The sequence below is a fragment of the Mustela putorius genome, unplaced genomic scaffold (genome assembly GCF_011764305.1).
Source record: "Mustela putorius furo isolate JIRA1106 unplaced genomic scaffold, ASM1176430v1.1 tig00000592_pilon_pilon_pilon, whole genome shotgun sequence".
In the NCBI taxonomy this organism is placed as follows: Eukaryota; Metazoa; Chordata; class Mammalia; order Carnivora; family Mustelidae; genus Mustela; species Mustela putorius.
The window spans coordinates 452,855-476,347 of NW_025421426.1; the positions used below are offsets into that span (position 1 = coordinate 452,855).

At 53.2% G+C, this 23,493-nt stretch overlaps 1 protein-coding gene across 2 annotated transcripts; it reads right to left on the bottom strand.

Moving 5' to 3' along the window:
• Positions 1 to 4,828: 4,828 nt before the first annotated feature.
• On the bottom strand, positions 4,829 to 17,814 carry TFAP2C (transcription factor AP-2 gamma). Of its 2 annotated transcripts, none has more exons than XM_045082046.1 (7): positions 17,706 to 17,814; positions 11,205 to 11,690; positions 11,033 to 11,084; positions 9,680 to 9,896; positions 9,014 to 9,132; positions 7,034 to 7,178; positions 4,829 to 5,758 (listed from the first exon to the last, which is right to left on the bottom strand). In XM_045082046.1, exons 1-7 carry the CDS (start codon positions 17,724 to 17,726, stop codon positions 5,473 to 5,475), a joined length of 1,326 nt encoding a protein of 441 aa, XP_044937981.1. In that variant the 5' UTR covers positions 17,727 to 17,814; the 3' UTR covers positions 4,829 to 5,472. The 2 variants fall into 2 exon arrangements, with proteins under 2 accessions (XP_044937981.1, XP_004759958.1); XM_004759901.3 differs by lacking the exon at positions 17,706 to 17,814 and adding an exon at positions 13,327 to 13,625.
• Positions 17,815 to 23,493: the final 5,679 nt, after the last annotated feature.

A 23,493-nucleotide genomic window follows, 5' to 3' on the forward strand; every position in this document is an offset into this window, starting at 1 on the left:
TCAGTAAGACAAGCAGAAAGGAAAAGTGACACAGGTCTCCGGGAGGGATTTAGGATTTGCTTTGGGCAGAATGTGGGGGTGACTTCTCCTCAAGAAGCTGAATGAGCTCCCGCAGGTGCTACCCACACGCCGCTCCAGCCATCGACGCAGCAGCAGCAGCTGGGCAGGAGGAGAGGGACTGAAAAGCTCCCGTGCTGTCCCATGGGCCTGGCCTAGTAGGGAGACCACAGCGCTGGCAGGCTCCGAGGGCAGACAGAGGCGACACCCCATGTGTAGAAAGGAACCCAGAAAGATGAAGAGAGGGAGAGTAACAAGGCAAGAAGTCCTTCCCGGCCGGGTCTCCTTACTCAGGGTGCCAACCAGTTCTGGAGGCAAGTCAAAAACCGAGGATGTCAGCAGGGCTGTGCTCCCTCTGCAATCTCTAGGGGAGAGTTTTTTGGTTTTTGGTTTTTTTTTAAGGTTTTACCCATTTACTTGAGAGAGAAAAAGATCACAAGCAGGCAGAGGGGCAGGCGGGGCGGGGTGGCGGTGAAGCAGGCTCCCCGCTGAGCAGAGAGCCCGATGCGGGGCTCCATCCCAGGACCCTGAGACCATAACCTGAGCCAAAGGCAGAGGCTAACCCACTGAGCCACCCAGGCGCCCCGAGAGCACCTTTTTTTGCCTCTTCTGGCTGCTGGTAGAGGCTGGCAATCCACGCGTGGATTGTGCCCGGCCTGTGGGCACATCTGTACGGTCTCTGCCCCCGTAGGTGCCCGGCGCTCCCCTCCATGGGTCTGTGCCTGCCCCTCCTGAGGACACAAGCCATCGGGCCTTCAGGCCCACTGCACTCCAACAGGACCTCATCTTACTTCAACCACCAGCAAGAACCCTATGTCCAAAAAAGGTCGCTTTCTCAAGTTTGAGGGGGAGGGCATAGACGCACCTATTGGAGAAGCAGTTTCAGCCCAGAACAACCCATGAACTCCCCAAAACCTTCCAGCCAGCAAGTGCCAGAGGCTGGATGCCTCCCATCCACCCAACTCTGACACCCAGCTGGGAGGGTCACTGGCCAGGACCAGGATCCTTCATTGGAAAATGGTGAGAAACAAAGAATGCACCGTGGGTCACCGGAGGGGGAAAAAAACCAAAACACTGAGATTTGACCTTGGAAACACTCTTCAGCAAGCTGTTCCTTGAACAGGTCCCTGCAATTAAGCCTTTTCACTCTCATTTCTATGCTTTTCTTCCACCCATCTTCCCCATCAAGATGTTACCCCAAAGAGGCAGGGAAATCACAGTGTTTATGATGGCGCCAAAAATAACTGAGCATTCCATGAAGCTATCAACTCCAATGCAACAGTGATTTTTTAAAACTCAGGAGATCAAGTCTGTTTCTCAGATGATGATGCTCCGTGCCCCCAGCAGACAAAGGCTTTCAAGGTGTGGCGCGTCTTGCATCTGTGGGACCTGGGCATGGAGCCAGCCTGGGTTGGCCAAAGGGGAGAGGGGGCAGATCTCGATGGCTCCAAGCGTCGCCAGGCCTCCCTATGTGTGGCCTGTAGATTTCAGAGAAGCAGATGAAGACTGTTGACCGGCAAAGAAATCCAGGGTAACCAGGATTTTAGGAAGGGGAGTCAACAGTTATCACATCAAGGAGCAACAGTTACCCCTGGGAAGAACACACCTGCCCATTGCGGCATCGAAATTTCAAAACCGAACCTTATCTCCCAACCAAGAGAAAACCCTCACCGCCCACTGAGCTCAGGTGGCTACGGAGACGTTTGCTAAGAATCCATGCCGTGCCAGGGATAACAGAGAGCTCCCTCACCTGGAAAACACACTTAAAGAAACCCTAGACTGTACTTTCTTCCTCTCATGACCAAAGATGGCTCTACTTCCTAAGTTCTCCACCTGCTTATAAAGGAAGGCAAATTCAGCTGCCCCCTCCCTGCCCCGCACCCCCCCCCCCCAGCAAGAGAAAAAGCCTGGAGAAATGTTCCCAAGTCCTTAGAAGCCCCAGAACCTCGACAGGAATTCACATTCACGAACTGACATTTCCCCCCTAGGAAAGCAGGCAACGGGCCCCAGAACCCGCACTGCCTCCCAGCCTTGAGGCGTTTCTCTCTCACCCATCCATGACCCTATCTTGTTTTGTTTTCTAACATTCAAATACAGGAACTTCAGGTCTCGGAATCTACCCCTCCCAAGAAGAAAATACTGATGGCCATCACTATGAAATCGTTTCAGATGAGAAACAGGCTAATCCTTCCCTTTGCTATCCCGCCACTGAGACCGTGGGCACACGGAAGAGAAGACAACACAAACCGCTATTGAAAACACCCGCTCCCGGCCTTCCGCAGAGCTTCTAGATGTGCCGTCTGCAAGGCCGGAGGGCATCAAGGTGCCAAGGACCTAGACAGGCAGGTCTCCAGTCAACACACACTCAGCTCTGCTGAGACGTCTCCCCTGTGGGAAATCTGTCATCCGCGGGGCGCTGGACAGAGCGTGCCTTCAGACAAGGACAGCTTTCCCTGCAGGCCAACCAAGAAAAGGCAGCAGCATTTTCAGTTTTCCTCCCAGAGGGCAGCCTTCACGACATCATGTGCCTTCATAAACGCGAGCTCACACTGGTCAGCCAGTGGGCTAACAACTAGAGGACGAGGGGGAAAGAGGCAGTGCGATCCTTACCATCCTGGGTCTGGAAATGAAACCATCCGGGCCCACAAGAAGCAACACAGGGCCCCCTTCTCCCACAAATGGGCTTGAGGGAAAAGCCGAGGCAACCACAGTTCCCATAGGGACCTGTGGAGGGGACCTGGCTGCTGCTTGTCTATCCGTTCAGAGCTGTTAAGAAAAAAAAAAAAACCTACTGTTGTGCCCTGGACCCAGAGGACCCCATCGGCCATCCGTGGGCTTTAGTGGGAACGAGGATAAAGGGCAGTGGAGCGGTGAGCCAGGCACAAGCCCTGATTAGGACTCACTCCAATCCTTGGTTGACTTTGGGGCGTTTCCAGAACATTGTCTGCATTGCAGTTGGGCACAGCTCCTAAAAGCCAGACTCCGGTCCAAAAGCAGGTTAAGATGCTGATAAGAAAACAGTGCTTTTTCCTCCAGCCCTTTACCCCCATGACTTCCTTTTAACACCCAAGGTCTCACGTCTTGACTAAGAGATAACTGCCAACCTAAGACCTCTTTTCACTTTTCTAAAGCAAAGCAATTGTGAACTTGACATACCAACCAGATAAATCCAACTTAATAGGAACGTTCAGTGGCCAAGGACAAGCTGCCAAGAGCAAAGTATTAGGTTGGCAGAGGTTAAATTACTTCACATCCAATGCCAACCCAAAGTCAGGAATTGCTATCTTTGGGGAGAGTTATAAATCAAGGATTAGGAGGCTGCAGTTGAAGGAACGGCCTTATCCTACGTGGAAAATCCTTTTGCTCCCACTTCCCTTTGAAGCCAGCCTCTCGTGCCAAATATAAACATATCCCTTCCTGGAGGGTACACCAGGACACTTCAACTTGCAATCAAGGACCCCGGGAGCCCACTCGAGATCCTCACGAACACCCAGACCACAAGCTCCACCAGTTCCTTCGGCTCCATAAACAGCTTGCTGAGACCCAATGTCTGACTTACCAGGCACGCAGAATGGTGAGGATGCTTCAAACAGGTGGGCACCGCCGCGAGCCCACCAAAGATGGGCGAATTCCAATGCATTGAACACTCCAGGGAAAGCCTACCCGTTCCACTGCTCGCATTTGACTGAAGGCAAAAATCCTCCTGAGCGATGTCTGCCCACAGATCGCCTACCATCATTTCATTTCCCTTCTCAAAATGTGGAGGTGGCAACTTGACCCTAATGTTTCTCAAGAGGGTAAGCCTTACACAAGAGGTTATTCCAACGGAGGGTCCCACACACCTCCTGACAGCCCTAGTGGCCAGAGAGGGGTATTACACACAGCGGAGGCCTGGGGCCCTGGAGGGCAAGGTCCTCCTGCAGCTGAGCTGTCTGGCTAGGGACAGAAAATGAAACTGCAGCCTTCCCTTGGCACACAACCTTCCTGCTCCGTCCCCTTAACGAGGCTGCAGCCAACCATAAATAAATTAGGCTCTGTCACTATTCCACTCATCCTAGAGACTTAAAAAAAAAAAAAAACAGTTTTAACCCAACTTTCACGGCTTCTATGGAGAATACTTTTTATTATACAAGTATCGTATACACAACATTACTCGGGGAATGTTTACAGCCATTTCCAAACCTCCATATGACCCCCCCCGCACGGTACCGCACACCCACCCATCTTCTGGTTCAGCACGGTGGGAATGAGACACAAAGCTGTTGCTTCGTGAACAGAGTTTCAGTTAAATAGAAGCTTCCGCACCAAGAACAGAGGCCAGCATCCTAATTCTTCATACCCTGTGTACATTATGAATAAAACCTAAAAGTAGTGTTTTAGAGTACCCCACCACCTTGAGAAGTTAATATTAAAGTCAAATCCCATTTGTCAAAAAGTCTTAAGAAGTGCACCCATATTTACAGACCCCATTAAATTATGCATAAATAAAATCTGTACACTCAACGCACTGTTTCTCAACATACAAAGCCTCCTATGGGACTTGGGGGGGGCGGTGGCGGACAGAAAAAAAAAATAAATCAACAACAACAACAAAAACCGCCTCATGCCTACCCTTTTCAAGTTTACTCAAAACCAAGACGTGAAATAAATACGCAAATAAAGCTTCAGTACCTTAAAGGAACAGAACATTTCAGAGCCTCTCATTTGAAGAGTTAACTCTCAGAATTAAAAAAAAAAAAAAAAAAAAAAAAAAAAAAAAAAAAAACACAAAATAAAAACAACACAAAATCATCAGCAGGCTTCATTTCTACAAGTTTCATTAAACCCAAAGGCCCCCTTTCAACAAGGGGTTTAAGTGTGTCAAAGACCACCTATTAAACTAGTCGCTAAGCGGAGAGAATCTTTGCTTCCTACTGTCTGTAGGATTTGGTATCTGAAAAAGCCAGATAAATACTTTTAGATAAATATGGAGTGGACACAAAAAAACAGCCATGACCTTAACACTTCAAGTTACTGTCACTCTGACTCGCATCGATTGGACATTTCAACAGCTGTGGGTGTGGGTTTTCTCGTGAGCCCAGGGAATTTATTTAAAAGGTTCTAAAACTTGTAGCACCATGTTCAGAGAAAAGAATGGGGTTCAAAAGAATAAAATGAGCTTAATGAACAAAGAACCAGTACTTGTCACCTTCTGATAACTTGTCCACAGTTAGAGACACACTTCAGCGCTAGAGAAAGAACACTAAGGAATCCAGGAGGGCACGTCGTCAAGATCCAAAAATGAGTGGAGGCCTTTTTCATGGGAAGGTGGGTCACCAAGTGTCCCAGAAGGGTTCCCGGTCTGTCTGGGCTGAGACGGATTGTGAAGTCCTTTTCCCTCGAGACTCTTTTCAGCCCTTGGCTCACGCCCATTCTTCATTTTCTGTGCTTCTCCATTTTCTCCAAGGTTTTGCTAGAATCGGCAGGACTCTGGTCTCCGGGGTTCATGTAGGATTTGTCTAGGACTATCAGAGCCTCTTTGATGTAGTTCTGTAGAGCGGACACAGCAGCACAGATGGCTTGGCTGCCGAACCCGTGTGTGATCAGGCTGAAATGAGACAGGCAGGTCTGTATGTTCGTCTCCAAGACCGGGGCGGGCCGGTTGTTGCCATTGGGAGTTCGGTCTTGATTGAGGAGGTCTGTGAATTCTTTACACACCTGCCTGGGAGGATAGTCAACACACACCGGTGAGCTCCATCTAGCCCTTGACAGGGCCAGAGGACAAAGCCCCTGACGAGTGGGTCACCCAGGAGGCGTTCAGAACTTTCCAAAGAAACAGACTTTGCTACTAATGGTCAACGTTTGCACACTGAGCACCTACAACGGGATGCGCCAGGTCCTGAACTCAACTCTTTGCAAGGGCTCTCCTTTAATCCTCATTGTCAATTAGAAAAGCTAACGGGATTAACCCCAGTCAGAAGGCCAAGGTTACCAGGACTAGTGCAGGAGATGGGGGGCAGGGGGTCGGGATTGCAGCCCAGGAGGTTAGTTACAATGGATAGCTGCTTATTTGGTGCAGCTTGGTACAGACACCAATTTCTCCTTCAAGAACCCCGAAAATCGGGCGCCTGGGTGGCTCAGTGGGTTAAGCCGCTGCCTTCAGCTCAGGTCATGATCTCAGAGTCCTGGGATCGAGTCCCGCATCGGGCTCTCTGCTCAGCGGAGAGCCTGCTTCCCTCCCTCTCTCTGCCTGCCTCTCCATCTACTTGTGATTTCTCTCTGTCAAATAAATAAATAAAATCTTTAAAAAAAAAAAATAAAAAAATAAAAAAAAAAATAAAAAAAAAAAAAAAAAAAAAAGAACCCCGAAAATCCACATCTCCCCCAAAACTCACTGTTTACACAGCTGGTTCACTCTGCTTCCTTTTGCCCCATTTTCCGACTGGATGTAATTTTTAAAACCAATTCCGACCGTAATTTTTAAAACCAATTCACTGTTGGCTTCTAGGAGAAATCCTGGCAGCTGCATTAAAGTAGGATTTGGGACACGTAGCCTGCCCAGGTGTCTCCCACAAATCCAACCGGAATGTTACATTTAAAAAACAAAAAAATCTTATCAGGAGGCAGAAGGCACCCACCATCTTGACTGGATAGGACCAAAGTGTTTCCAGTACCTTTTTGTAAGATATGGAGACACTAATGAAAGGATGGTTGAACTATTCTGAGCTGCAGAACTCAGCAGCTTCAAAAACACTCCTTCCGGAGCAATACATTCATCTGACTTCTAAGTCTGACCCAAGAGCTCACTTAATCTGACTTGTCAGAGAAAAGCCCCCGGCCAGCTCCTGTTTCTCCACACCGGCCCCTCACTGAGCGTTTCTTTCTGGAGCACCCTGGACGGTTCGAGACAAACCGCACGCCCCCCCCCCCAACACCACCTCCCTGCCAAGTTCAAGATCAGAGCCCCGGGCCATCAAATTCAAGTCTGGATACTCACTGTGCAGCCAGCAACATGTTCTTCCTAGCAGTCATCTCATTCCGCCCTCCAAGATGGGGTCTCGTGAGATACTCCGCCACGGGTTTACTAGGAAACTCTGCTTCACAGACATAGGCAAAGTCCCGAGCCAAATGAACAGCCTCACCTAAAATCACCAGCAATTGACAAGAGACTCAGAAGGTCTGCAGTCACCCCCGGGAAACCTCCCCCTCCTCATTCTCTAACCAGGAGGGTCTACCCATCACTTGGCATGTTAAAATGGAATCACCCAAAAGGAAAACCACTCAGCGGACATGTGGCACTTTCGGTGGGCTCGCTGCCCTAGAAACACAGCAGGGAAACGCAAAGCAGGTGGAAAACTACGACTGACATCTTTCACTGCCCTGGAGTAACACTAACCGGTCTTGGCCCCCAAGCTTAAGTTTCCTGAGACACACCCCCGTTTTCCCTCGATAATAAAAATTAGCCTTGTGGAGAAGCAGGGAAACCAAGATAAGCATGTTGCACAAAAGTTGACTGGTCACTTCTCTTTACGAAACCGTGACAAAGTCTTTGCTGGGGAAACTTCTTTTTAAACCAGGGTGCCCCGTTACTGAAGGAGGCAGGTCTCTGGGATGCTTTTCACCAAGAAAGGCAGGGCCGTGTTTCCACTGGAAATTAGTGCAAACAGCCCAACTACGATCCTGGACTACTCGCCCTCCTTTGTATCAATCACTGGGGGATCAGAGGGACAGAAAACCAACCCAGACTCCTCTCCGACCAGAGATGCCGGGGCCTGGCTCCACGGCGCCAAGGCTGGCCAGAGCTTTCCAGAAACCCCCGAGAGTGGCACCCCATCCCCACCCCCTCTCCTCCACTTGGCCGCCCCAGACTTCCTAAATCTGAGAACTACTGTTTGGCACACACTTTCTAATCCAAGGACCTCAGCCCAGCTAGTAAGAAAACCTCGCGCAGAGCCACATTCAGGCCCCACGCACACAGAACCCACCATTCTCCATGCGGGACAGCTATGCTCCAACCAGCAGCTCCTTTCTCCTGGCCCTGACCTCCGAAGACACTCGTAAAACGGTAGAGCCGGGCTCTGCCAAGTCTCTTTCAGCATGCAGGAGCGCCATTAGACCAGGGACAGAAAGCGATCCGAAGATCGCCTGGCCACCAGGCCACCAGCCCTCATTGGCTCCCCCAGCCCAGAGCGGAGCCCAGCGCCCTGCTGATTGGACGAGGGGCCACTCTGGCCTTCAGATCAGCCCCTCGGTGCCCCACTCCATCTTCCCGTGCCCAGCAACAGCGAGCTGGTTTTCGAAAAAAACTATTTCACTATTCCCTTAAGCGCCCCCCACCCACCCCCGACTGGCCCCCACTTATTTTTAAGGCTGTAATTACATTCTTGGCTCTCTTCCAGCTTGGGGGTACAGACCCATTCAGTACACGAAAATGTTACATCCTACTATTTTAGGACTGGGGAGAGGGGCCCCACTAATTTTTTCTTCGTGCGGGAGAGGAACAAAGGGCTTGTGAACGGGGTTAGCCCCGCGTCCACCGGGGCTTTTCTCTTCCCAGACCACAATGCTGATACCTTACAGCTACCCAACCTGGAAATAGCGCTTCTTCCCACCAACGCACAACCGGCTTTGTCAACAGTGTGCGGGAAGATCGATCCCCCCTCCAAAAACGGGTCCACTTGCTGGAAATGTCCCAACACCCTAAGGGTGAGAGTTCTTAGGTCAGGGAAACCGATTACTTTTCGCAGTGATTTTTCTGAAGAACCCAGAACAGGATACTCAAGCAGTCAGGGACTTAAGTGTGAACTCCTTTCATAAAATTATTGTGATTCACTACAACGAACTCACGGCAACTCTTGCTTCATCTCCGCCGGTGACAGGGCCATTTTTAAGCTTTCCTTCAGGGAAGAGTTAAGGACCCAGATGACACAGTGCCAACTAAAAACACCGTAAAACCAAAAAACAAAACTCCACTGACCTTCTACTAAGGACGTCAGGAGAGTGACGTGAGCAGCTTTCCGTCTCCCAGCTGGCAGATTCAACCCGATCTTGTCCAACTTCTCCCGCAAGGACCGGCCTCCATTTTTAGACTTGGCTCTGGGTACAAGAAAGTGAAGGGGCAGCTAATTTCAAAACACTGCCACTTCGAAATTCTAAATTCCAGCTATGCTGTGATCAAAGCAGAAATCTGCGGGAGTATCTACATTATGTGGCTCATAATCAGGTGATACAGGAGTCAGTCCCCTGTAATGAATGCTCTCTCCTATCATCCCCAACATTTTTTCTTTCCAATCACAGAACATTCCGAATTGTGCTGGAGCAGATGAATTTACTGTAGCAGCCTCCAGGGGCAACAAAACGCATGGGGGTCCCCCTTCTCCAATGGGATGCCACCACTTCATACGTGCAATCAAATCCTAAGCAAATGATAATCTGTGAGCGCTGTTTTAGCACTTCCTTCTACATCTGGCACTTTCCAAAAGGGAAGGAATGTACTAAAATTCTAAGCCGATTAGAATTCAGTGTTAAGTATAAATGTTACATAAATGTTAAAAATACCTCCTCGGTTCTTTTATGTTACTCACGGTCAACCACCCAACCACCGACCACCATGGCCAGAGTGTGTGTCCCCCCATGTACCTACCTTCTGAGAACACCTCCTAGCAAGGAGGCATTTAAACATTCAGGCGGGGACAATCGCCTCTGGACTTCAGCAACTGTTACTTTGTATTTAGACGTGGAGCTGAGGAGGGACAATCTTCCCGGGACTGAGCAGAAGACCTCGCTGGGATTCATCACAGCCCCCACAAGCTCCTTCTGACATGGGAGACTCAGTGGGTTCTTGGTCATTGAAATGGGACCTGTAAAGAAGATCACGAGTGGCAGTCCCAAAAGCTGCACTTAGGAAAAAGGGACCCTTGCAAACCACTCACCAAATAACACTGCACGTTGGACTATGTAAATTACAAGCAGATTTTTTAAAGTCATAGTCTTCAAAGAGAATCGAATCTGAAATTCACAAGTTAACACTTTACAGATAACTAGTCATGACCCCAAGCATGGAAGGTTTTCATTTTTGAGCCACTGTTAAAATCTGTTTTATTAGAACACTTGTTTTCGAAAGACTGCTTCAGCCCTAAATAAATGGTGATTTTTTTTTCTTCCTCACTCGTCAACCAAAATCACCAGACACATGCAGATCCCCGAGACTTTCAGTGTGACTATCATGGTAAAATTTTAAAATACAAACAAACACATTCTATTACGAGTTTCCTGGGAAATCCAGTTTATTTTCTGAGTTTTTCTTCAAAAAACCATTTCCCAACTGATTTCGAGCAGTTTTAAGTTCCAGTAGCAGAACCTAACTACCTTTCACCCAGGACCAACTCCATCTCCAAAACAGCCGGGTGGACTGCTAATCCCCTCAGTCCGCAAGCTAATTTCTCCAGACACTCCCTGCCTGATCCTATTTTCCAATCCCCTCCCCCACTACACCCTGCAGAAAGCCCAGCTCTCACACACACTGTCCCACCACCGTCCTTTTCAAGCTGTATATTTGGTAGGCCAAACTGTTTCAAAACCTTTTCTTACAGGTTAGAATAGAATCACATCCACTCTTTCAACAATGGTCACAAAATCGACCACCCAACTAAGGTATGTGGTGTCTTTTTTTTTCATCACTCTGGAAGACTAACAGTGTAAAACCACCGCCCAATTCAAGGGATCGTATTCCCCAAGAGAACACTATGGAGTAACAAATCCGGATTAATCTCTTACTGGAGACAGGTCCTAAGAGTTTTCCTACCATCCTTTCTCATTTAATGTGGAAAGAGATCTCTTTTTACTCAGAAAAACCTACCTTCCTCCAGCCCCCGTCAGTCCCTTCCCCAGCACAGATGTCCCCGGCCGGCCACCAAACGCCCCCACCTTGCCAGGTTACATGCGTGGGCCCGGGGGGGGGGGGGGGGGGGGGGGAGAGTTCGCTCTCACTACCTACCTTTGCGAATAACAGTCTGATCGTGCAGAAGCAGGTGCTGCTCGTCAACATTCTGGGAAGAAACAACAAAGTTTCTCTTAAATTCGGGGGAGCTGGGGGAGGGTGGTAGAAGCTGGGGGGCGAGCAGGTCCCGGTTCCCGGTTCGAGGGGCAGGAGCTCAGGAGCCGCTCACCTGCACCTCCTCCATCTGGTGCGTCATATCGTGCAGCCCCAGGTTCTCAGCCAAGCCCGCGGCGTCCAGGGCGTGCGCGTGGGGCAACAGCAGGTCCGAGCGGCGGTAGGCATCCCTGCGGGCGCTCATGGCGCCACCCTCCAGGCCGGAGAGGTGGGGTAACAGGCCCGCCGGGCGCCCGTGGTGCGAGGGCAGGCCAGCCCCCTCCTGGCTCTGGCGGCCCGGCCAGGCCTGCTGCTGGCTGCCGGTGGGGGCTGGCTGGTGCAGGGGGTTGATGGCAGCGGCGTAAGCTTCTCCCAGATGCGAGTAGGGGTCGGCCGACTGCGAGTAGGCCAGCTGCTGGTACGGCGGTGGGAAGTAGGGTGGTGGTTGGTATTCAGCGACTCCAGTATGGGAAAGGGGTGGCGCGGGGCTGTAGAGGTGCTGCCCGGCGGAGGAGAGGTGGGGGAGGCGCGGGTTCCCATTGCTGCTCGCGTCGTGGCGATCCTGGGAGAGAGAGAAGCAGAGACCCCGCTAGTACGAAACCCCGCTACTGCGAACTGACCGCAGCCGCGGCGCTGAGCGGCGAGCCCCCACGGGACCCACCACACCAGTACGGACCCAACCCGCTGGGCCTGCCCTCCGGCCGGGGGGCATCCGGAGGCAAAGTGCCCCGGGGGGTTCGTTGCAAACCCCGAGTCCACGGAGTAAATAGAGACTTCGAAAAACCTGGGGGAAGGCGTCCTCAAAGCCCGGCGGCCTGGGCCCTGCGACGCCCAAGGCGCTCTGAAGCGCCCAGTCCGAACCCCAGGCCTTGGGCCGGGAGAAGGCCAGGTCCGGGACAGGCGAAGAAGTCGGCATGCGGCGAGCACGATGAGGAGCCCGCTCGCTCACCAGCCCGCACATGGCGGCGCCAGACCAAAGAACCTGGGGCAGCTCGGAGCGCGGATAAAGCGCACAAAGCGGGAAGTGCGCATCTTCCCCGCCCCGGGGACCCTCCCCTTCCACGCCCTCAGGACAAAGACCTCCCGGGAAGCAACACTCCCGAACAGGCTTGCCACCCAGCGCCGCCGAGCAGCTAGGGGAGGCACGCACCGCAGCTGGGGCTGCCCTCCCTGCTAGCCGCGTCCCGAACAAGAGGAGATGCAGCAAGTGAGGCCGCCCTGCCCGGCCGCGATCAGTGTCCCCACAGATCGGGGCAAAGGGGGAGAATGAAGGACCCCGAATATTGGGCAACCTTGCCTGCGCACGTCCCTTGCCCCAAGGCTCTCTGACTTAATTCTCAAATGACTTGTCTCCCTGGGTTCGAGGGGTCACAGGGGTAGCGGGGAACCCGGAGAAACATGGCACTGTCGCCCCCTAGTGGAAGTGCCCGGGCCTGCCGACAGAGGCAGCCCCTTGAGGTCCCGCGGGCGCGCAGCCCTCGCGCGGCCCCCCAGCCCGGGCTCCGCTCCGCCTGCGCCCTGGCGCGCACCTCCGGCCGCCCGCGTCTTCCTCTTCCCGCTCGCCGCCTCCCTCCCTCCCACTCTCCGAAACTCTAGCTCAACCTGTCCGACTGGCTGGAGCACTCCCGAGCGCTTACGGCCCCATCTGGCCCCAGGGCCCCCCCCCCCCACCAACACTCCCCAGCCCCCACTTCACTTAAAAGCCAAACTTCTGTCCTTTTCTTGTTTCCCCGAGGAGTTAGCGGGGCAGGTGACAAGCCCGCCTCGGAAGAGACTCTGCAAAGGTGTCGCCGGCAAGTCGCCTCGTCTGACCCCTTTGGACCGAGATGTGGTGCGTAAAAGCCACGTCTAAGGGTTGTAGACGGGACGCTCTTCCGAGAAAAGGGGAAGAAGGGACTGTTTTGCTTCGCAGGAGACCGACCGGTAAGCTCCGCGGGTGGGATCTGCCATTCTCGTTCCAGGCCCTGTTCCCGAGGGTGGGTGTTTAGGAAAAGGCCCGATTCAGGAAGAGAGCCCCGGAGAAACGGACTAGGGGGCGCCCGGAAAAGTGGACCCAGTCCCATCGAGGGGCAGAGGCCGGTGCCTGCTCGCTGCTCCCGCGCCCTCGCCCTCGCCGTCGCCCCCACCTGGGTCCAGCGGCCCCCGCCTCCCGGGCTGTACTCGGGCGGGGCCAGAGTGCGCCCCTGCGCCCAGCTCACCTCACAGTCCTCTTCATACTTGACATTATCGGTTATTTTCCACAACATGGCGTCCGGCGTCCCCCAAAACAGTCGCCAGTTCAATCCAGGCTCCCCCCACCCCCCGAGCGGTAAATCCAAAATGGGGGTCACGGTGGCTAGCCGTCTGCCGCCGCCCCCGCCACGCGAGGGCCTCGCTGTCCCGGTCACTGGACGCGCATCGGCGGCTCTGCGAGCGTAGATGCTACCGCCGCGCGTGTACAAGCCGCTGCCGGGGACCCGGGAAGCCGCGCCCGCACTGTGTGTCCCGGCAATAGCCGGGGGACCCGGGCGCCTTAATGAGAAGGAAATTATCATAACTCCTCCCCGGGGGCCGGCACCAAGGCCCAGGCTCCGGGCGGGGCAGCCCCCAGCCAGTCCCAGCCTAGCTCCGCCCTGCACCCCGGCGGGGCGCCGAGCTGAGAACCAAGCTGCGGGGGGCAAGGAGAGGAGGCGCGTGGGCGGCCCCTCTCTGACAGCCGCCGACCAGCTAGGTCCGGGTCCCCAGTCGCGCCTTCCATCAGTCATCCCCGACATGCGAGGATGGCAGAGCTGGGGCCCGGGATCCGCATACCTAAGAGCCCCCCTTCTTTTTTCCAGCGCGCCGTGCCCCATCCTCCAAAAGACGTTGTCACCTGGAATTAAGAGACCCCGCGTTCGGATATCTTAGCAGCTAGGGCCCCCCTCAGCTGGGAAAATGTCCCACCGCACCCACTCACGGAGACTTAAGGTTTGGGCTGGGATCTTGCAGCCAGAGCCCCGACCCCTCCGAGAGACGCCTCCCCTTCCCTCCCTCTCCGTGGTCATAGCGCCGGCCCATTCCTCCGAGGGGCTGGAAGAGCGAAGGCCTCCGGGGAAGTCTGCCCCGAGCCCCACGGAGCGGGCGGGCCTCCACCAGCCAACGGCGTCTGGCCGCCATCGCCCCAAGGTGCATCTCCGCCGCTGACTGCGGCTGGGGGTCACCCGCGCGCCCTCACCCAGCCCTGCCCAGCCCTGCCCAGCCCTGCCCAGCGCTGGCTCGGCAGCTGCCTCCGAAGGGCCAGGCACTCAGAAGCCTCAACCCATGCAGGAAAAGGTGCGGGGCGGAATACAACCCAGGCGCCACGCGCGGGGGAAGGGAGGAGGTGGGAGAAGAGGGGGGGGCCGGAGACCGACCCCGCGCGTGGGATGTTACCCCAGTTCTGCAGATGCAGACGGAAAACGAAAGTTACGCAGAAACCCTGCCTCTAGCCCCAATATTTATTTGCCACCCAAACCTGAACGCAATGCGCAATATTAAAAAATTTTTAAAGAAACGAAATCCATTGGCCCAATTACTGTAACTGACCTTTTTCACTGCAGGGAAAGTCGCTAATTTTCAAGGGTGAATTTTACTGGGACGTCCCGTCTGGCTCCAGGATTTGAATTTAAACATTCTGACAGAATTGGAGAAGGGGACTATTTCGATCTGATTCCGAATCCGGCTGTGCAGTAATTAATACCCGTGGGTACAGGGCCCGGCCTGGGGCGGACGCTGCCCCATCTACAGAATGATCTGCGCACACCGCCTTCCTGCTCCGTCTCGGGGTGGTCTGAGCTCTGGCATGTCTTCAGACCCACATGGGCCTAAAATAAAATAACTGAAATAAAAATGGGCGCCCTCCAAGCGAACGTCCTCTGTTGCCTTAGAGTAGACAGAGCTGAGGCGATAGTCCTACCAAATGTGGGAACAAAACCTGGTAGTGAAACCACCGGGGGCTTTTCGGGGCTTTGCACTATAAAATACAAAGGATGTTGCACACACTACCCCGGACACCTCGCTTCCACCGAGGCCTGCGGGCAAAATAACCTCAAAAGCAGCGTTCCTGGTATGCGGGGTGGGGGGCGGGGGCACCTGTGCAACGCAGGAATCAGAAAGCTGGCGCAACAGGACGTGGAAGGTTGGGGTCCCGGGCACTCGCGAGAGGGAAGCTGCGCGCCTCCTTCGGGCTCTCCAGACTCCCAGAGCCGTGAGGCGGAGGCTCCACGCTGGGCCTTCTAGACCCGGGTTTGACTCAAAGACCCCGCCTGGGGTGCAACTTGAACAAGTTGTCTTGTCCACGCCGCCAACTTTTCCCCCAGGCAGGTTTGGAACCTGGGCAGGGCAGAAAACGGGCCACCACCCCACCATCACCACCACCACCACCACCAAACCCCAGGCCCCGCTGTCCCTCCTTCCCGCAGCAGCTGTGCCCGAAGCAACCCGTAGGGACAGAGATTCCTCCCAGCCCGGGGGGAGAGGCAAATGGAGCCGATGGCCCCGAGGGACTGCGCGCCTCCTTTCGGGGAGCCCCAGGGGCCTAGACGTTTCCGAAACGCTGGGCAAGGGCCATTCATTCCCCAGGCAGCGCCCTGGACACCCGCGCTGCCCCCCTCTCTCAGGGCACGCGTTCAAGCCAGAGCGCAGCTTCCGCGCCCGGATGAAGGCGGCGCAAACAAATGCTCCATCTTCTCGGCCCTGCAGACCCTGCCCAAACACGCGCACCCCCGGCTCGCGGCGGGAACCCAGGCACGCGCGCGCCCAGCTCGGGGCGGGAACCCAGAAACGCGCGCGCCCGGGAGGGAAGCCTCAGCCCTTCTTTGAGCTCTAGGTTTTTTCACTCTGCGGGAAGCAGGGAGCGCATGGCTCCCGCACCCGGGACCGACCTCCCTCCGAAGCTCCCGCCCCTCACCGCGGGAAGACCCGGGCCCGCGCGGCGGCGCCCCCGGGAAGCCGCCGCTCCAGAAAGGGTACCCCCTCAGGACCCTCCGAGGCTTCGCAGCCGCTTAACTGTAAACAGAATTAGGCGATCCCGGGGGTGAGCCTCGCAGGACGCCACGCAAAATCGGGGACATGGGGGTAGGTAGTGGGTTGTCCGCTGCTCTCTCTGTCGCCCCCTAGGGGGCCTGCGCTCGCACGCACTCGAAGCGGGGACCCCGGCCCCCACCCAGCCCGCTCCGACCGCCCAAGAAACCCGAATCGGAAGACCGGGAGGCGTCCGCGTAGACGCGCAGGCGGGAGACCGCGGCCGCCTCCAACTTTCCGCCCCCGCAAACCGAGGAAGGCTGCCGGGCGGGTAGAGCTGGATCCGGGTTGGCCCGAGTCTTTTCCCGCCCCAGGGAGGGGGCGCCCGGAGCTGCAGGTGGAGGCCCCCGAGCGCTCTGGAGGACGCAGCGCCGCGCAAGGTGTCTGTCCCGCCCCTTGGAGCAGCGTGAGCTCCCGCAGAGACCGCGGCTAGGCGGCCAGCCGGGTTAAGCAAAGCACCAAAGCGGGGGCCTGCAGCAATCGAAGAGCGCGCCCCTTCACGCGCCCTACACCCTACTCCACGACCTCCCTTCGCGGCACTGTCATCCCACTGGACAAACACACTTGGCAGCAGAGTCCTCCCAACGGTCTAAGCCCACTCCAGGGGCACGCCCTGGGGCGCCACATGCATCATTTCACAGCCACTCCAAAATAACAGCAATAACATAAAAATAGCAGGTTGTTTTGATAGTGTGCGAGGCGGCCGCCGCACACACATAGAGGCTTCCTACTTAACCCAGGCTCCGACCGACTCCACTTACTGCTCACGTCTGGGCGCGCGGCCACAGGCCGGGGCTGGAACAGGGCTTCGCGGCCTGCAGCTCTTCTTCCCAGAATCTGCTTTTTACAAATGAACAGAGAGTCGCGGGTGCTAAGGGAACCTGCGGGACCCAGGCCCCGGGAGCGCCCAGGTGCATCTCTGAGTCCCCGGCCCAGTCCGGGCGCTCATTTGAAGAGCGCTCGCCAGGTGCAGAGCCCGTGGGTATAGTCTCTAACTTGACGATCACAGCCCCATTTCGCAGCAGGCGAAGGTGAATTTTTGGTCGTCCAACTACCTCAAAGCCACAAACATGCCTGCTATTCAAGGCCACCTCCCTCGCGGCTCTCCTGGAAACCTGTTAGAGACAAGCCTAGCTCTCGCCTCCCCCCTCCCCACGCCCGGGTGGACCGCCGCCCTCCAGAGGCCACGCTCGGCTCCAGTGCCTGTCACTTCCCCCACTAAATCCCAGGGCCCACCGGGGCGCATTCTAACCGCTCCGAGCGCAGGCAGCCGGGCTAAGGCTCCAGCCCCGCGTCCCCGGAGGCCTTCTGGGCTCGGTGTCCTGGGACACCATCCACCTCCAGGCCAACTACGCCCGGCGGCCTTAACGCATTTCTCTGATCGCCTCCAGGCGACGAGGAGGCCCATTGTGGCCAGGCGCCCCGCGACGCGGACTCGGCTTCCAGCGCCCGGGAGCCACCCTGCGATCCCACGCGCGCCCTCCCCACCCGGCGGGCATCCTCCCGCACGTCTCTCCTCCCTGCGGGTCGGCCCTCCACCCAGCACCTCTCTTCTCACCCTTAGGAGCTGGAAATTCATGTCGTCACCTCTTCCACTTCTGTTGAGTGGAGGATTTTAAAAATGGGAGCAACGCTGGAAGAGATCCCCAAGGGCCCAGTCGTGTGCCGCAAAGTGCTCCGAGGTTTATTTAATTAACGGAAGGGGGAAGTGCAGAGGGGTGGGGGGGGGGTTCAATTCACAGCCAAAACCGGCTATCGCGATTGGAAGACACACCTGAAAGGTCGTGGTTACTCCTCCCCCGCCCCCTCCCCTTGGAAACTGTAAACTCGCCAATTGAAAAGGGTCTTCCCCGGCGTCTTGAAGGATCTTGACGCCTGTGTGACAAGCAGTGTGCACGAGGGCTGCTTGCAGCGCGAAATTCTCTTAAATGTCCTCTACGGCTTGCTGGCAAAGGACATTTTAAATCTATCTGGTCTCCGAAGCTGGATCTGTTAACATTGCCGTCAGTTCTCAGACGTCTTTTCTGGCTCTGATGGAACTTGAGGCTCCACACAGGGTTCCAGGTCCCGTTCAAACTGAACCACACTGCGCGGTGAATTCCCTGGAGGAGAAGGAGTTGGGCGGACTTGGGGCGTCTTCCTCCTTCCCCTGGGGAAATTTGCCTGCACCTTGGTTATCCCCATTATTTGCCTTAAGAACAAGGGTGAAGAGCTGTGGCTACAACAAACAAACAAAACCCCCTAAGAAACAAAAACAAAAGGGGCGCCTGGGTGGCTCAGTGGGTTAAAGCCTCTGCTTTTGGCTCAGGTCATGATCCCAGGGTCCTGGGATCGAGCCCGGCACCGGGCTCTCTGCTCCCCAGGGTCCTGCTTTCTCTCTAGGCTTGCCTCTCTGCCTACCTGTGATCCCTGTCAAATAAATAAATAAAATCTGGGGGAAAAAAAAAAGAAACAAAAGCAAAACAGTGGAGACAGCCCGGGAAAATGCAGTTTTCTAAAGGAAGACAGTCAACACAGAAGTAAATGCCCCTGAGATCACCCCGACCCGCAGGAGAAGTTTGATATTCAGAGAAGTGGTCCTTGGTTCCCTGTCTCCTGCATGGTTTTTACACAGAACCTGCCCAGGCAACCCAAAATTCTACCCCCCCTCCCCAGGGAGGTGAGTTGAAAACTTATCCAAGATATGCCTTTAGAAAAGAGAAAGGAGGGGGGGGGGCAGAAAACCTGCAGGTTTCAACCCCACCTACTGGTAAACACCTTCCAGTTTCTCTCTTTCCCAGTTATCTTCACAGGCACGGTGTTTTTAAGGGCGCCATGCTAGAACCATTCATGGAGGGAAATGCATATTTTTACATTTCTCAAAACAAAAACGGATACAGGCACAGCCACAATTTAGCATAAAGGGGTTTAAACATGGATTCTTAGCCAGCACCGATCTGGGCAAAAACAGAATACAAAACTACCTGGAAACTGAGCTTGGTTGCAGATATCACTGGGATTTTGATCATTAATATTCTTCTAATCTAAGATCAACACATGCTGCGCTTTCTGGTTCTGCTGCAGGAATACCTACAAGGCCACAGGCCACACAGTTTTGGGGTAGCCACACCCAGCAATAGAATAAGGCTGAGGGGGAGGGGTGTGGAGAGAAAACTGTCTTTATTTCCTTATGGTTGGGCTTTTGTTTTCCTTTGGAAGGGGGTTGCAATTAATGGGTCTTGCTTTAATTTTTTTAAGTTCTTATTTAAGTCGTCTCTACACCCAACGAGGGGCTCAAACTCATGACCACAAGCAAGAGTCGTTCATGCCTCCCACCAAGCCACCCAGGCGCCCCTTAATTGTTTTTGTTTTTAATGAACACACTAATCACCATTAACATCCTGAGATTATTTCAGAATTTCATCCAGAGAGGAAGATTTGTAAGTTATTGTTGTTGTATGTTTCTGGTCCTCTGGGTCTTAGTTTCATAAATTAAAAAAAAAGAAAAAAATACAATAGCCACTGTTAATGTCCAAATATATTGTTTGACTCTAGAAATGGGAGCACCTTGTAATGTTACAATTCATAGTTAGGAAAACCTGGCACGGGGGCAGGGTTTCACCCCCACCACCACCACCACTACCCCCTTTCCTCTAGTGGGGTCTTCAGGGAGCTGGAGTGGGACCCCTGTTGGAGAGCTCTCGGCTCCCCAGCAGCTCCATGGGTCCTTTCGCCTCTGCCCACTCTTTTCAATCCCCTAAGCCGGGCTGCAGTATCTTCCCTTTAACCCTGGCATCTTCCTCACGTGGCTTACAAACGTTGGCTTCCCTGGACCTGCTCCCAGGCTCCTGAGTTCTGCATGTAAGAACTCATTTCAGTGGGGCCTTCGGCCCAAAAACAACAACAACATTTAAAAAGCCAAAATGGCACCATGACAACCCAGGGATTCAGAGGGGAAACTTTAGCCAGCAAAGATCAACACCAAATTAAAAGCAGAACCTAAAAGAAAGAAAAGATATGATTCCTTAAATCCACGCTATACTATAAAATAAATACCTATTTCCAACCCTTTTGAACACCAGGCACACCAACCAAAAAAAACCTGCAAAGGCTAATGCATCTTTATATATATTTTCCTCACCAGAACAAAAATCTTTCGCCTCTAAAACTAATAATTAGAAATGTCTTGTACCAACATTTCCTTTTTCTAAGAAGCTTAGATATGCTCAAAGAAGATTCGGATCACGACCCTGCGCTAGTGTATCCTATTAGGCAATAATGAGTGTTTATTTTGTTGGAAGATGTTTCTGCTGCTGCATAAGCAAACCAGTTACGACCAAGTCCAACTGCATTTGTCAGTGGGAAAGCTGTCATTGGAATCTGGGACAGAGCACAGAACCATGATTCCCACAGGGAAGTCCAGGTCCAGGAGCGTAGGCAGTACCTGTGCGAAAACTCCCAGTTCTCAGGGGCCACCCCAGCCAGACTCACTGAGTCTAGAGCTCTGGTGGTGGGGGGCGGGGGAGGAGAGCCGGCAACTTCCATTGTGGCAAACCCCTCAGGGCAGTCCGGTACCTGCTGAAGTCGGAGACCTGCGGGCATAAATGATTCCCAGGAAAATAGTATGAAACCATTTCCTCCCTGGTTTGTATGTGAGACTCTGAAACTCTGTATAATGAACCAAACATACATGTTCCCAAACCATAGCATGTAAATTGGGTTCCTCTATTCGTCTCCACAGTCTAGGTCACATGAACTCTTTTTTCTATTAAAAGGATGTTCTTTGGTCTCATCACAAATTTGTCGTTTAAACAACCAGTTTGGGGCGCCTGGGTGGCTCAGTGGGTTAAGCCTCTGTCTTTGGCTCAGGTCATGATCTAAAGGTCTTGGGATTGAGCCCTGCATCGGGCTCTCTGCTCAGCGGGGAGCCTGCTTCCCGCCCCCCTCTCTCTGCCTGCCTCTCTGCCTACTTGTGATCTCTGTCTGTCAAGTAAATAAATAAAATCTTAAAAAACAACAACAACCAATTTGCCCTACTCAAAACCACTCCTTTATTATTTTTTAAGATTTTATTTATTTATTTGTCAGAGAGAAAGAGGCATGGGCAGAGGCAAGGGAGAGGGAGAAGCAGGCTCCCCTCCGAACAAAGAGACCACCGCAGGATTTGATCCCAGGACTCTGAGATCATGATCTGAGCCACCGAAGCGTCCCTCAAAACCACTCATTTAGGGGCGCATGGGTGGCTCAGTGGGTTAAAGCCTCTGCCTTCGGCTCAGGTCATGATCCCAGGGTCCTCAGATCGAGCCCCGCATTGGGCTCTGTGCTCAGCAGGGAGCCTGCTTCCTCCTCTCTCTCTCTGCCTGCCTCTCTGCCTACTTGTGATCTCCGTCTGCCAAATAAAATAAATAAAATCTTTAAAAAAAAAAACCACTCATTTAGACTTTGATTTTGTTTGTTTTAAAGAAACAACTCTTTCACTCATGTGTACATGGTATAAAAACTCAATCATTCGTATAGATTTGGGGGAAAGGGGAAGAAAAGGCAAGGAAGTTTAGTCTTTTCAACTTTTAAATATGAACTTATAATAAAAGAATCTGATGGTTTCTTCCTGTCTACATCCCTTCCCCCACCCAAAGGATTAGATTATAAACCCAAATTTCAATTACATTCAGGAAAATACTGGGACTCCAAAAGAAGTGATTGATTACCGGAAACCAAGTCTGCCCCGTCCCCATCCCATCCAAATATGTAAGTCATCTGTTTCTTCTTTGGACCCCCGTCCTTCAGACAAGTCAGAAAACACAGGTTCCCCTCACCTGGACCAGCTGGCTGCCCCAATGAGTCTTGGTGACCCCCAAAAAGAAGGGCAAGTTCAATTTACTTGCAAGGTCAGCAACAGCACGGTAATGACCAAGAACCAGGGTAAGGAAGCAAAATAAAGGACACCAAAAAAAACTGTAATCAAGACAACATTTAAGGGACGCCTGGGTGGCTCAGTTGGTTAAGCAGCTACCTTCAGCTCAGGTCATGATCCCAGCATCCTGGGATCGAGTCCCACATCAGGCTCCTTGCTCAGCAGGGAGCCTGCTTCTCCCTCTGCCTCTGCTTGCCATTCTGTCTGCCTGTGCTCGCTCTCCCCCCGCCCCGATAAATAAATAAAATCTTAAAAAAAAAAAAAAAAGACAACATTTAAATGCAACATTAAAAAAAAAAAAAATCAGCGCGCCTGGGTGGCTCGTGGGTTAAAGCCTCTGCCTTCGGCTTGGGTCATGGTCTCAGGGTCCTGGGATGAAGCCCCGCATCGGACTCTCTACTCAGCGGGGAGCCTGCTTCCTCTTCTCTCTCTCTCTGCCTGCCTCTCTGCCTGTTTGTGATCTCTGTCTGTCAAATAAGTAAATAAAATCTTAAAAAAAAAAAAAAATCAAGGGACGCCTGGGTGTGTCAGTCGTTAAGCATCTGCCTTTGGTTTAGGTCATGATCCCAGGGTCCAGTTCGAGTTCCACATCCCTGCTGGGCAGAAACCTGCTTTCCCTCTCCCACTCGCCCTGTTTGTGTTCCTGTTCTCGCTGTCTCTCCCTTGGTCACATCAATAAATAACATTTTTTTTTTAGATTTTATTTATATATTTGATAGAGAGAGATCACAAGTAGGCGGGGGCTGGGGGGTGAGCAGACTCCCTGCTGAGCAGAGAGCTCGATTCAGGGCTCGATCCCAGGACCCTGGGATCATGACCCAAGCTGAAGGCAGAGGCTTTAACCCAGTGAGCCACCCAGGCACCCCAATAAATAAAATCTAAAAAAAACAAAAACAAAAACTATTTAATCCTTTAAAAAAAATCAAATGAGCCCAAATAAATCCCTGATAAACAAAACATCGAAACTGTAAATGAAGTCAGGTTTCGGTTTTGTGACCCTGTGTTAGTATGCATTGGGAATAGTGCTTTCCAAGCCCGAGCCTCTCTGTGTCCCCAGGCAGGTGTCTGGTGACAGATGCTGGCCAACAAGCAGATTGGGCATGAAGGGGCTTTGTGCTGAGCCCTGCTTTTGATTGTAGGGCTTTAAAAAATATATTTTATTTATTTACTTGACAGAGAGAGAAAGAGAGCTCAGGCAGGGCGAGCAGCAGGCAGAAGAAGAGGGAGAAGCAGGCTCCCCAGTGAGCAGGGAGCCTGACAAGGGGCTCGATCTCAGGACCCTGGGATCATGACCTGAGCTGAAGGCAGGCGCTGAACTAACCAAGCCCCGCAGGCCCCTAGACTATAGTTTTTAATCACTTTTTTGCCAACTGAGAGGATATGTTATAAGCATATATAGACGCACCTGTTTTTGCCTGGCCTCAGGTTCCAAGCATTGCCTTGCCCTGTCTGG

What these genes read in the sequence shown, in the direction of transcription:
- TFAP2C (XM_004759901.3), bottom strand. Translation starts at nt 13,374, where the DNA reads ATGTTGTGGAAAATAACCGATAATGTCAAGTATGAAGAGGACTGTGAG. An exon ending in CTAGGAGGTGTTCTCAGAAG is followed by an intron (nt 9,133 to 9,679) that starts GTAGGTACATGG and finishes TCTTGTACCCAG; the next exon opens with AGCCAAGTCTAAAAATGGAG. An exon ending in CCTGACGTCCTTAGTAGAAG is followed by an intron (nt 7,179 to 9,013) that starts GTCAGTGGAGTT and finishes TGGTGATTTTAG; the next exon opens with GTGAGGCTGTTCATTTGGCT.